The sequence below is a fragment of the Cibotium barometz genome, chromosome 43 (assembly GCF_041138505.1).
Source record: "Cibotium barometz isolate CiBa-2024 chromosome 43, ASM4113850v1, whole genome shotgun sequence".
In the NCBI taxonomy this organism is placed as follows: Eukaryota; Viridiplantae; Streptophyta; class Polypodiopsida; order Cyatheales; family Cibotiaceae; genus Cibotium; species Cibotium barometz.
Genome location: NC_141088.1, coordinates 35511711 through 35526216, shown reverse-complemented (window position 1 = coordinate 35526216; position 14506 = coordinate 35511711). Strand labels below are relative to the sequence as shown.

Here is a 14506-nt window from a genome sequence, read left to right as displayed (position 1 = left end):
CTACAAAATGCATGTTCTTCCTTTCTGCAACACCATTTTGATGCGAGGTTTACCTACATATAAACTTGAAGTGGTAACCCTCACATGAAGCCGATTGCTCTGTAATGTCGATTAGCATAAAGCATGCCTCCAAAACCCTAATCCTAATTGTATCTATATATGCTAGATTAGAATTGCAAGATAGAGTAGAGTCCTAAACTCTATTGAATGAATGGGGAGAGTGAGCTATAAATATGATAAGTTTTTTCCCACTAGGCCACCTAGGAGTGAGTGACCCGAGGTGCCTCTAATCAAATAGATGGATCTTACAAGTGTTTGGCCTTTCTAGCCATTTTTTCTTGTTACGAACTTGAAGTAAAAGACTCGAGTGTACCTTAAAAGCGCTTACAATATCAAATGAACTAGAAGTTCAAGATTCAAGAGCATCTTAAAGACGCTTACAATGTGAAATGATGGGAGCTAGAATATAAGTACAAGACACTCATTACAAAGTGTGCAGACTTTGTTAGTAAAGAACCTTGCTAACCAAAAGGGATTAACATTCTCCCCTTCCTAATGTTGATCATGTCCTTGTTATTGGTTGAAAAAGTTGGATGAGGGAAGTGGGATGCAATGAACTATGATTGGCAGCTCAAAGCATGGAGTGACAACATGGGTGTAGGAGCACCATCCATGAGCAAGGAGAAGGGCAAGATTTCCATGAAAGCTTACTAGCTTGTAAATCTTTATTAGTATGAGTTAATTGTGATTAGAAATTCACATTGGCCTATATACCATGGCTCCCTTTTCACACACACTTATTAATGTCCACCCTACTTGGCCTTTGGCCCATAAGCCTATGTCCCCCACTTAGTCTTGGCCCCTTGGCCTCATCCAACTTATGCTTGGCCCTTGGCCTCCTATGTAGAATTTTTGTCCACACTCATGTGTCCACTGCTTCATTACAAATCATCCCCACCCAAATATGTTTTGTTCTTGAAACATGCACAAAGTAAAACCATAGTATGGATGTTTTGCATAAGCATCGAAATGATGAACTTCACACTTCTTTGCCAAAGCTATCCACAAGAGAGCATGATTTGAGCCTTTGAGACCTCCAAAACTTCATGTAATGCACCCCAACTCATTGTCAATCATTGCTAAGAAGTGTATAAGTCAATTGCATCCGTTTGAGCCTCTCTTATGTCTCATAATAGTAAATTATAGCAAGCTGTTTTTTCATTGTTTTGACTCAAAAATCCACCTCGAATGAATCAAAAAGGTGTTCCATCCCCTCCAACATAGAGGCGAGATGCCATGTTGCTTCATCTTGCGGCGGTAAACCTTTCCACCTGACAAGATATTCATGCAAAGTGCAATTGCGTTTCATTGGATGCAAGTGGCTCGATAAAATAAAGTAAAATTCAGATGGGTTTGTGAGCAGGTATAAGGAACCAAGGGATATGTACACATCTATGGTAGTGGTTATAAAGAGACCCTCAGTCCCAATTACTTGGATGGAAACCATGAGAGCAGTCATTGCTATGAATACAACTAAGAAACAGTCTTTACACCATATGGATGTAAAGAATGTATTTCTACATGGCGATTTACACGAGAAGGTCTATATGGTGCAGCCACCAGGATATAAGAACGATGCACACCCAAAGTTTGTTTGCAAGTTGTGTAAAGCTTTGTATGGCTTGAAACGGGCACCTAAAGCATGGTTAAACAAGATAGGGGAGAGTATCTTATCACTATTAAACTTCATATATCTACAACAATGTTTTCACTTTATGTTTTAAAAAAAATGGACAGGGCCATTGTTTTATTTGTCATCTATGTTATAGACGACAGTGATGGTGGCATTCATGAGGTGAAGATGCTCCTTATTAAGAGGAAGTTCAAAATAAAGGATTTAGGTGAGCTGTAGTACTTCCTAGGTATAGAGGTGATTAGATCAGCTCAAGGGATTTAGCATTTACTTTGGTAGTATGCTTTGGACATGCTGTCTAAGTATGGGATGAAAGGTTCTAATAATCTTAGTGCCATTGGAGCAGAACACAAAATTAGCTATTACAGTAGACTATACTAGAGATATAAATAATCTTTTGTAGTTTGGAGAACCCTACTATGTAAAGGCACATTGTGCAGCAGATATAGGTGATCTCTTGGAGTTTCGAGGACCCTACTATGTACAGGCGCATTGTGGGGAGTTTGATTTACATGACTATCACTAGGCCAGATTTAAGCTATATTTTTGGGTTAGTGAGTCGGTATATGCAGGCCTTGGTTGGATACGGCTAAGAGGGTACTCAGATGTATAAAGTCCATAGTAGACTATGGAATTTTTTATGAGGCTAGAGTACAGGTATAGGTGCATGTATACACATGTATAGATACATGGATACACATGCAAATTGGGCTGGTAGAATCATGGGATCTACTAGCTTTATGTTTTGTTTTGGGAGTGCTATTGTTTAGCTAGAGAAAGAAGCAACCAACAATTTCTTTGTTGAGTATAGAGACTAAGTACAAGGGTGCTACTATAGCAGCACATGTGAGGTAGCTTGATTGTAGAAGATACATGCAGATATGGGTGAGCCCATGGATAGGGTTGTTGTCATATATTGTGACAACAACATGAGTAGCATACAGTTGGGCAGCAGTAAACACAATGTTTCATGATAAGACAAAGCACTTGAGGTGCACTCTCACTTTATGAGGGAGAAGGTTCTAGTAGTAACATGGATTTAGTGAATGTCAACACAGAGGATTAGTAGGTGACATCTTTGTTAAGGAATTGGGTATAAATAAGCTTTGCACATTCAGGAGCTTACTTGGAGTGTAGGGTATGGAGTTGAGCTTCAGGGGAAGTATTAAGATATTGATCTCAACTAGTGCAATTGGGAAAATGCTACGATGATAGCTCCATAATTATACCCCTAGCAGCATGGTTGGTGAGATTATGGGTAATATGCCACCAATGGTTTATACGCTATGTGATAGCCACTTTGGTGTATTAGAGTTATGATATAGGTATGGTGCTAGCTCATGTAGTCAGGTTCACACTATGGACCGACCTTTGTATGACATAGTTATGGTGCCATCTCATGTAGTCGAGTTCACACTATAGACTGACCTTTGTATATTATAGTAGAGAATACTTTACCTTATAGTATGTAATATTATCTCTTTATATTATGGTTGGTAACATTATGGGTAATATGCTACCATTGGTTTACTGGCTGTGTGATAGCCATACTTTGGTGTATTAGAGTTATGACATAGTTATGGCATCAACTCATATAGTTGGGTTCACACTATGGATGGAACTTTGTATGTTATAGTAGGAGATTAATTTCCCTTATAGTATGCAATATTATCTCTTTATGTAGTGAAGAGAAGAGAATATAAAAAAATTCAACCATCCATCTCTCTTATGTGCTTGTCTACTCGTGTGTGTGTGTGTGTGTGTGTGTGTGTGTGTGTACTCTTGTGTGTGTGTGTGTGTTTACGTACATGGAGCTCAAGACCACTCTCTCCCCTGCATTCTTCTAACATCATTGGGTGGTGTGGTCAAAGACAAGGCCATGAAAGGTTTCTATTAATTTGATGGTCTAAGTGATGGGGTGTACCATGGGCAAGGCTTGCACCTACCTTGGTATAGTCATCCAGAGATGTACTTGGACGGCACTATCCGTGTGATGAGGCTCAATGTAAGTTTTTGAAATAATAGTGCCTATGTGTCTATTACATGTAGACCCCATGGATATATTATAGGTGGCATGCATGAGTATTGGGCAAAAGGTGGACCTGTGTAGAACTTGTGTAGAAGCTTCTGCCAGTGAAAACTCCAACATAGTGCTTTCTTTGACTATTTTTCATGTAGCACACCGTGGTACCCTTGGATAAGGGTTTTGTACCAAACGTGTACCACATGCACCCAAATGTAGCAAACATGGCTTGGCATGGGATTCATGTGGTGAGACTTACGAATTCGCACATTGGTACCAAATATGCTGTCATCTCATAGAAAGATATGACGAAGGACTTGCAAAGAGAAAGCCATCGATGACTGGAAAAGTGCATGATCTCAAAGGGATTCCAAAACCTAGTATCTTGCATATCTTTAAAAGTGGTCATTGAAGTATTTGACCATGCTGTAAAGGTCTATTTGTTGACAAAAGTTGGGACTTTCATTGATATCGAATACCAACCACTCTTTGTTTATCCATTGGTTCTTGGGCACCTCCTCAAGGATAAGGATGATGAGTTGGAAGAACTAGCATATGGCAATGATAGTGGGGTCAGGGGGACCTTGACTTATTAGAGATCATTGGAGTTCTTCATTCAAAGATGCATCTTTGTGGAGGTGAGGGGTGTCAGTCCATTAATGTAGGGAAGGTTATAACCTAGTCCTTTTCCTTCTCCATCTAGAGAACCTTATGTCAAGACCACCTCCTTTTGATTAGCATAAACTCGGGGTCAATGTGGATTTCTCTAGGTGCATCCATGCATTCCTACCACATTTGGTGATCATAGAGGAGGTAGGGCATACACCACTTGGGTTGGGACTCCTATGTGACATGTGTCCTTAGGATCAACAAAGTGTCAGGGTGTGCCGTGGGTGGTGGGTTGATCTTCTATTGGGCAAATAGGTGATCTATGTGTTGGTTCACCAAATGGATTTTGGTCATGTCAAAAGGGTGTCTCTAGGTGGCTATGAAAGTTTCCTTGGAATGAATGCCCCTAGGTCCATCCCCTTCATCTCCATTGGCTTCTTCCTTAGTCATCATGGACATGTAAGTGCCACATCATTAGGGTAGTCCATATAAGCAAAACCCATGGAACCAACGCAAAACTACTACCTCTTTAGGATGTGCCATAAAACGTTAATCTAATAAGAAAGAGAGAGAGAGAGAGAGAGAGAGAGAGAGAGAGAGAGAGAGAGAGAGAGAGAGAGAGAGAGAGAGAGAGATTTTATTAACGTCTTCTAAAGGCCAAAAAATGGCCTATGAGATGAAACCTGTGTACATCATCATCATGTCTTAATGGACATAAAATGGATACAAAAGAAAAAAAAGTACAAAGTACTCTATAATGTGGAGATAAATCACATACAGGACTCTGGTTAACTATTGTGGGGTGGGTAGGAGGGAGGGGGGGTAAATACATCCAATAAAGCATCTAGCTCCAACCGGTGAAATGTTAATCTAATGTGTGTGTGTGTGTGTGTGTGTGAGAGAGAGAGAGAGAGAGAGAGAGAGAGAGAGAGAGAGGGAGAGAGGTTAAATTGATATCTAAAAAATAGACCAAGTATAGTAATCCTAGATTCACTTTCCATAATACGTGTACTCTACAGTAGTAAAACAATTGACTTTTAATCATAAAGTATAGGTATCTTAGATTCACTTACTCCATAATACTTGTGTATGCTATAGTAAAACAATGACTTTCAACCATAAAGTAGCTACACATAAATCAAATAAGTACAAGAATAATGATTGTGGATACCTATGAATGAATAATATTTCTATAAAAGTATGTTCTGCCTTGCATAATATGAGCTATATATGATTTTAACATCCCAAGTCATCGATGTCATTAGAGTCTTCAAAAGGGTGAGAGTTGGCACATTTGATTAATGGGGAAGGAGGGTTGGAAGAAATTTCCAGATAGGATGTGGGTGGCCACAAAGTGATTGGCGCTCTCAGTAAAATGGACTCCATCCCAACTAACATAGGATGAGGGGTCTGTACATGAGGATCCTGTGATAATTTGGCCATTTTGGACCTTACTATTGGTGCAAGTTACTGTGGAGTCATAATTATATTGGCCTTGGTTTGGCCCACAACATGCAGTAGTCGTGTATTTGAACCCTGTTGCATAAAATAAACAAACAAATCACATAGTTAAAAAAAGATAATTTTACCCTATAAAAATGACTTGCCTACTTTTTAGAAAATGCTACTTCAATTACACATGCGTGCGCGTGTGCATGCGTGCGTGCGTGCGTGTGTGTGTGTTTGTGCGCGCATGTGTATGCATGCATGCACATGCACAAATTTGTGTGTATTACAATGAAGGCACCCATTCCAAGGCTTTTAGAGGTTTTAGTGATTTGATGTTTTAGATATTACATTTCTCTTTAATCTGACATGCCTTTTACATGCCAAGGCTTGCCTTTGTTGCAAAGCCATGAAGTAAACTACTTTTAATGATATTTATGTATCACCTAGATAGAGAGATCACACTACCAATTTTCAATCATTTATGGACTTTAGACTCGAAGTGCATAGCCCATGTTTTAGACACAAATGCATACTCCATATTGTAGAAAAAGAAGAAATCATAGTCCATGTATGGTGAGATAGAAAGTGCTATACACTATGAATAATGTGCATTATAAAAATAGCGCTACACACTATGCATGATGTGCATTATAAAATAGTGCTACACACTATACATGATGTGCATTATAAAATAGCTCGTGATTTACCATGTGTAAGCTAAAACCAATGGGTACCTATTTCATGTAGTATAAACTTCAAACAAAGATTCAAAAAGATCCTTGTTGCACACTCAAAAATCCATTGATATGATGCATTACATAGTTTATAAACATTATGTTGAAATGGAAGGAGTTTGTAAAACATAGCCACAATATGAGTTTTATATCATAATGATACTTAGTTGCTATTGAAAGTCATTCTTGAAATCATGTAATGCTACTTAAAGGAATTCACACATATGCATGCTAAAAAGCCATGCGTACTAGTGACATTAGTGACCATGTAGCTTGGGTGTGTATAGCTTAGGTGTAGCTTAGGTGCACACTTCAGAAATTCACACATGCATGGGGGATGTGCATGGAAATGTCCAAATGGGCAAGGTGGAAAGTTAGTAGATACCAAAAGTAGAAGGATAGATCATTGAACCCTATACCTTTAGTTTAGGTAATTTTACAATCAATTTGGGCTATTTACTACTTTTTGAAGATGATATATTTTGTTCGTCTTTATTTAAGAACCACACCAGACAAGCTAGCTAGAGATGTTCTTTTACCTACTTGTTGGTTCAATAATGTCCACCCCCTACGGGGTGGGGGGGGGGGCCTTTTTTGGATATCAATGCTCCACCTTCATATTGTACTATCTACTAGGCACTGGCTGGCTCATGTTTGTATGACCCCCATTATGAGAAGTACCCATGGTTGGAGCAGCTTGGGCCCACATTCACGACGCGGGGATGTTGGACAATCCCGTATTCACATAGGGAGGTGGCCTAGGAGAGGCGAGATGGTTTAGAGACTTCTCGGATTAGATTTGGTACATTGCCAAATAGGCTACATACTACACTAGACTAATGGTCCACATATTCTTTACTCTTGGACACCCCCTATCATGACATTACGAGGCCAAAGATGAGCTTGGATGGCTGTAGGAGGTGGGGAACTATGCAGGAGTTTTTAGTTCATCTTGATGGGCCAAGTCTACACTATGGATGATGCCTGTAGGAGGTGGGGAACTATGGAGGAGTTTCTAGTTCATCTTTATGCGCCGAGTCTACATTGTGGATAATCTACTAGCAGTCCCTCTTAGGGGAACTAGCATCGCAAGACCCTACCATTTGTGGTGGGGATGGAAAGCTTATTGGAATCAATTATCCTCTCTGCAAATTCAAGCTTAAGACTAAATGCTTTCCTCCTATGAGCTTAGGCACCCGGGTTATGAATACATAAAAAACATATGGCATGGAAAACTTGGATGTTCTAGACATGTTGTAAAGATAAGGTAGATGCTCTAGGCACATTGCTTTTAAACACCTCAAGTAAGAAGTCCACTTACTCGTGTGTCCACTAAAAGATCCCCGACTCATAACCATACTCATGAAGCTTATTGAAGCATGCCCACCAACTATAGTCTTGAAATTGTATACAATGGTAAGTCTCACTTGAGCTAGAGACGTACACCTAGGTAGCCTTCACCACCCTTAAGGCATGCGTGTCCCATACCACACATGCCTTAAGTCTCACGTGAGCTAGAGAAACCAATGCAACCTACACCTAGGTAGTCTTCACCCTTAAGGCATGCATGTATACCATGCATCCCCAACCCTCCCTTAAGCTAGAGATGCTAATGCACCCTTGAGGCATGTTGTCCCATACCACACATCCCCAACCCTCACAACTATCACTAGTATGACTATAGCCAGTAGTAGGATAACCAGTAGATGGGGAGGCCAGGTCCCAAGGTCTAAATCCCACTAGGGAACTCACAAATAACGAGTCACAACACAAGACCATTATATACATTACACTCTAAGTAATCTGCTTGCCCTCATGCTAACCTTGTTATGTTTGGACAGCCCACAGCTATATAGCCCACAATCTAGTTCACTCATGAAACTTAATAGGTTGTTCCAACTAGCAAAGTCATCCAACCACCTTCATTTGCTTATGAACAATTATGAAACCCTCCCCCCATATTTAAAAAAAAAGGAAATATAATATGTATGACTGCACCATATAGCATGAACGTACACCTAACCCTAGCCTTTGATGTGATTCACTTGTGGCTATATGAACATCATCTCTCTTGGTATAGGATTAGCAAGATAGAAGCTATCTATAGACTTGCACATGTAGGCCACCACCATGCATGCCACCATAGGGGTCATGATTATGTAAAAAAAGCATGGCATGGAAAATTCAGATGCTCTAGACACATTGTAAAGACAAGGTAGATGCTCTAGACACATTACTTTGAAACACCTTAAGTAAGAAGTCCACTTACTTGTGCGTCTGCCAAAAGATCCGTGCATGCTTAGACATACTCGCCGTGAAGCATACACGCATAAACATACTCATGAAGCATATCCAAGCATCTGCATCAACCATGGGCTTGAAACTATATAATGGTAAGTCTCCCCTGAGCTTGAGAGAGATCAATGCAACCTATGCCTAGTCTCCACCCTTAAGGCATGCACATCCCATATCGTGCATACCTAACCCTCACGAATGTCATTGGTATGACTAGCTAGTAGGATAACTAGTAGATGGGGCCCTGGGAGGCCTTTCGCAAGTTCTACGTCCTACCATGGAACTGACAAATAATGAGTCACAAACCACACTATAACTCTCATCACCCTATTAGTAATTAAGATTGTATATTTATTTTCTATGTATTTTTCACTCCAGAAAGGTAAGAAAACCCAAAGAAAGCATACAATTAAGTTAACCCGATTTCTGTATTCACTACATCAAAAACAAAATAAGAAGTGTAAGCTTTAACTCACAAAAAGTGTATTTTAGCAAGAAAATAATGACTAAATCCACAAAAATGAATGAATAATGTTGGAGGGAAAATCCCATTAGCTAATTGATTTATTATCCCACATTAAATTTAATTAGTTTTAATTGACTTGATAAAGAAATGAAAGGTAATTACTTAAAATTAAGTGAATATTTACTTTATGTTTAACTAAAAAGAGGGAATTGTGACATCCATACCATTAGTTGCTCCATTGGCCCACATTTGGTATTTAATTGCATTGGAGTCCACATAGATGACCGAGGCCCCATATAATTGTGTTTGCAAGAGGAAAGATTTGTTTCGAAGCAAATCATTAAAATTGGCCACCACTTGGTTGAATGAAGTTAGGCACCCACTGGCATCCAAATCACTTGCATTGTGAGGATTGTTGGCAAGAATTGCTGGATAGCATCCCATTGGACCCAAATTTGTTATCATAAAAAACCTTGCACCACTTGTATACAAGCTCTGCTTTCACCCAACATTGTAAAATTTTGAATGTTTAAAACCACACCACATCAATAATTCCATCCAAACCATTTAAATTATCCATTACTAATTAACATTTGCATAGTTCTTGACAAGTTAGTCTCATTACTAATTAGCATTGTTGCATCTTCCTTAACAAGTTAATCCCATTACCTTTGTTGCATAGTCTTTGACAAGCTAAACCCATTTTTAATCAACACTGTTGCACTATTAAAATGCACTATGAAAAATTATAAAAGAGTCAATCAACTTCATTGAAATTATTACAAATCGTAATCCTTCACAAGTCAATTAATCATTGAAGTCATTACTAATTATAATCCTTCACAAGTTGATTAATGTAAAGCCTTCACAAGCTGATTAATATAAAGCCTTCACAAGTTGATTAGTGTGTGATTAATGTATATCCCAACATGGTAGTTTTAAGAGAATCATCATATGTTGTAGTTGTATTTAAAAAGCAATCAATTAATTATTGATGAAGAGATTCCATTCACTGCCAATAAACAATGTTGCATTATCCTTAGCAAGGCCTAAATGCCATTAAACTAAGGCCATATAAATCATCATTATCACCCAATAGAAAAAACAATCAATTAGATGACGTAGATAATGTGCCTAAAAGCATGATTCAGGACATATCTCAAGTGATTAGTTAGTTGATTAAAAAAGTATCAAGCATATGTCTCATGCGATTTTGTTAATTATAATTGAGTACAAGACATATACATCATCATTATCACCCAATAGAAAAAACAATCAATTAGATGACGTAGTTAATGTGCCTAAAAGCATGATTCATGACATATCTCAAGTGATTAATTAGTTGATTAAAAAGAATCAAGCATATATTATGTAATTTTGTTAATTATAATTGAGTACTCAAGCTACAATTTATGATAAATACATCATTCATCAAAGGTCCATTAGTAATGGGTTATATCAATTAAGTTGTGGATGAAACCTAGCATAACTCTTATTATAACAATTAATACTTTTTAATTGATAATGGTACCTCTATGGTGTTGCCGATTGCATCAACAACTTGGGGAAAGATTGTAGAAGCTTGGTTCAATGGAGTCCCATTCGACAATTGTGCAGTTAAATCATTCTGGCCCATGTCAAAGGTGTACAATGCAGTATCAAAGGTGGAAGGTAGGGGTAGAACATCCCTAAACCAACCTACAAAGCCATTTAAACACCTTAATTACAATACTTATGTAGGTAAAATTAGAGTTAAAAACATTAGCACATTAGGCAAATGGAGTTATGCAAGCGGGTAAGTAGAAAAATGCATTTGTGGAGCTTCTTGTACAAAATACACACACACACACAAATAAATAAGTAATGAAATACATACATACACATATATATATTACGTATATTATATATACACAACTATGCAAACGCGCACACACATGCACACGCATGCGCACATAGTCACAATATGCAAACAAAAAAAGCAATAATTAGAGTGGATTAAGCTGATTTTGGAAAAATTAGGACCTACACGTACCAGTGCTCGAAAATGACAACAATGTGTATTTTCACCCAATAGAATTATGAATACTTATGGAGCACTGATCACAATTGAGACTAAGAATCTCAATTTTCTAATATAATTCCAGTTGTTCAAAAAAGAAACTCAATTGCAAACACAAAGTTCCAGTGTTAGAAAAAAACATTTTTCTTGACCAGTGAAAAGAATGAGAGTTTTTTCCTTGGCCAATTTTCCTTTTAAAATTTGAAAGTGCCAAAATTGGTAAAATTCTATCGGTTATTTCAAGGCTACCTTGAATGATAGCCGGTTTTTGGTAAAATTCGACCGGTTATTTCAAGGCTAGCCTAAATGATAGCCGGTTTTTGAAAAGCTCAACCGGTTTTTTTACACTAAAGGACCGTTTTTTTTTAACACTGACACAAACTATTGAGATGTAGGAAGATTTTTTATGGCATTTAATGTCACGTTGGTCATTTAATGCGTACTAGGTTACAGCTCATAAATGCAATACTATTTTTTTTAAGAACTAGAAAATGTGCAAAATATTCCCCCCCCTCCCCCCCCCCAAAAAAAAGCAGATTATATTACAAAATATTGATGCTCAAACTAATATTAGAAATTAAAACAGTAAATAAATATTTAAAATTAACACTATATTACTTCAAGCAAACTAAAAGGTCAATTCCTCCACTAGAAATTTTCCCAAAAATAAATAAATAACTCAAATTAGCCCTATATTACTTTAAGCGAAATATAATGCACATTATAGATCATAAAAGTATTGCACTCACTAGAAATGGTGTATTAAACTTAAATTAAAGCTATATATTTGAAGCTGTTATCAGCAGGCAGGCTTTTCTAATTATCTTTAAAGCTTTTGCTAGGATTTTACTTAGATTGGGATTAACTCCATAAGACTGCGCAATTCGATTAGAACTACCCCTAGATTATGAAAATGTGATTGAAAATATCACCAGATTGTTGCAATGTGGATGAAGATATCACTAGATTGTTGCAGTGTGATTAGATTACTGCAGTTTGGTTGGGATTAAATATCAAAATCCTTGCAATTTGATGGGGGTTATCGATAGATTAGTGCGGCGATTAGTTGGGAATATCACTAATTAGATCGCTGCAGCAATTGGGTGAATTGAAGTGAAACAGTGGGCAGGAAAAGCACCTTTGGAGTACAATTCAAGGGCCTTGGATTTGAGCTCGTTGAATTGGTTGAGCTGGATTTGCAAGAAGAAAGGGCTGAGCCAACCATTGGGATTGACTTGGCTGGTGGGCTGCAGCACAGAGGCGCCAGCGCTGGCAAAGTTGGCACCGCTTGTGAAATTCGAACCTATCGCTTGCAAATAAGGATTCAGATATGGAAACCCTAGGCTCTGAGCTGCACGACAACCAAAAAAAGCATTTAAAAAAAGCATAACCCATGTTCCCAATCGGCTTAATATCACCTAATCCAATCGCATTATATAATTAATGGCTTAATCTATATCCTTAACATGCAAATCATTACTAATGAATATCATTATCGTGTTATATCCGGGTGTTATATCACCAACTCATGATTCCATAGATGTTACCAATGAAATTATTCAAGGGATTTTACCAATTATTTGATCAATACTACCAATGTCATGATTAATATGCATATAATTTAGTCATAAAATTGATTCAGCGGATATTGCAGTATTACTGATCGTGATTTAATGATTCACCGACTACTTGACTGTATCATAAAAATGCTACAGCTCAACGCGTGATTCAACTGTGCTGCGAATGATGGGTATAATTAAGGAATATGAGAGTATCAATACACTTCATAAGCAGAGAGTAATTATTGCATGCTGATGCTAATGAATGTTATTGAACTTTGAAGGGTTTAATGCAGTAAATTAACACAAAATATCGTGATTGAAGCGTTAATACGCCCATAATTAGATGGACGTAATGCAGGTAGTTTAACTGACGAAATCGTGACTGGAGCGTTAATACGCCCGTATTTAGATGGTAATGCAGGTAGCTTTAACTGACGAAATCATGACTGGAGCGTTAATACGCCCATATTTAGATGGTAATGCAGGTAGTTTTAACGGGCGGAATCATGACTGGAGCGTTAATACGCCCATAATTAGATAGTAATGCAGGTAGTTTTAACGGGCGGGAACATGACTGGAGCGTTAATACGCCCACAATTAGATAGTAATGCAGGTTGTTTTAACGGGCGAAATCATGACTGGAGCGTTAATACGCCCACAATTAGAGGGTAATGCAGGTAGATTATACCGATGAAATCATGACTGGAGCGTTAAACCACCCATAATCAGATGATAATCACAAGGTAGGTTATTACCGATGAAATCGATGACTACTCTTCCATCACTGAACCGGCCAGCAGGCTCGTTGAAGGTGGTCTCCCCATTGGGGCGAGCTTGGGAAGGGAAAGCAGCCACGAGCCCACCAGTATCTGAATTGGAGTCCCCAAAATTGAAGATGGCAGGGAAAGGGCAAACCCCCCCCACAAGGCTCCATTGCCAACATGAACCAATCACAAAAACCATGGATGCCACCATGGTGAGAGGGTACATTAACCCCATTAGTAATTGATGATGCTTGTGTAGATTATTATAGTGGTGAGAGGGTGTGTGTGTGTGAGAGAGAGAGAGAGAGAGAGAGAGAGAGTGTGTGTGTGTGTGTGTGTGTGTGAGAGAGAGAGAGAGAGAGAGAGAGAGAGAGAGAGAGAGAGAGAGAGAAAGAGAAAGGTAGACTTTTAGGCTAACAATGAGAAAAGATGGAGTGTTGCACACTTTGACATGATACCACAATGAAGTCCCTTGGAGAAGAAGTGGGCAAGGGCACAACCCTATGAGCACAGTTTAAAAAGAGGGCCAACCAGGTGATAACATTGTTAATTCTCTTGAGTTGAAAGGACCTCCTTCTAAGAATTTCTATATTTCGTTAATTACATTTCCCACTATGAACCTCTCTACATTATGCTTTTTCCCCCTTTTTAAAAAAAAAAAAGCTTGATCTTGGTACACCTAACTCCCTAGCTTCCAACTTAGCCTTCACATGCAACACTGAGGTGGTTGCATGGTCTATTCTTTTGGCCTTCCTCAACATCAAGACAACTTGCAAGCTTGAACATGTATGTGTGCTGGCTTGCAACAATATCTTGTAGACCTTACATAATAGACACACATAGAGAAGGTTC

General features: G+C 38.3%; 1 protein-coding gene across 1 annotated transcript; it reads right to left on the bottom strand.

Annotated features, from left to right (window-relative positions):
- Positions 1-5343: 5343 nt before the first annotated feature.
- On the bottom strand, positions 5344-14143 carry LOC147613868 (GDSL esterase/lipase At4g01130-like). Its single transcript, XM_086781840.1, has 5 exons — positions 13646-14143; positions 12467-12679; positions 10801-10967; positions 9494-9764; positions 5344-5861 (listed from the first exon to the last, which is right to left on the bottom strand). The coding sequence occupies exons 1-5, from the start codon at positions 13887-13889 to the stop codon at positions 5596-5598; spliced, it is 1161 nt and encodes a 386-aa protein (XP_086637966.1). The 5' UTR covers positions 13890-14143; the 3' UTR covers positions 5344-5595.
- Between the last annotated feature and the right edge of the window lie 363 nt (positions 14144-14506).

Bases quoted from the DNA above. Each gene is read 5' to 3' on its own strand.
- LOC147613868 (XM_086781840.1), bottom strand. From the start codon at position 13,889: ATGGGGTTAATGTACCCTCTCACCATGGTGGCATCCATGGTTTTTGTG. The intron at 10,968-12,466 runs GTGCTTTTCCTG...ATGGCTTTGTAG, and splicing joins CCTTGAATTGTACTCCAAAG to GTTGGTTTAGGGATGTTCTA. The intron at 5,862-9,493 runs GTATGGATGTCA...TTTATGCAACAG, and splicing joins GGCCAATGGAGCAACTAATG to GGTTCAAATACACGACTACT.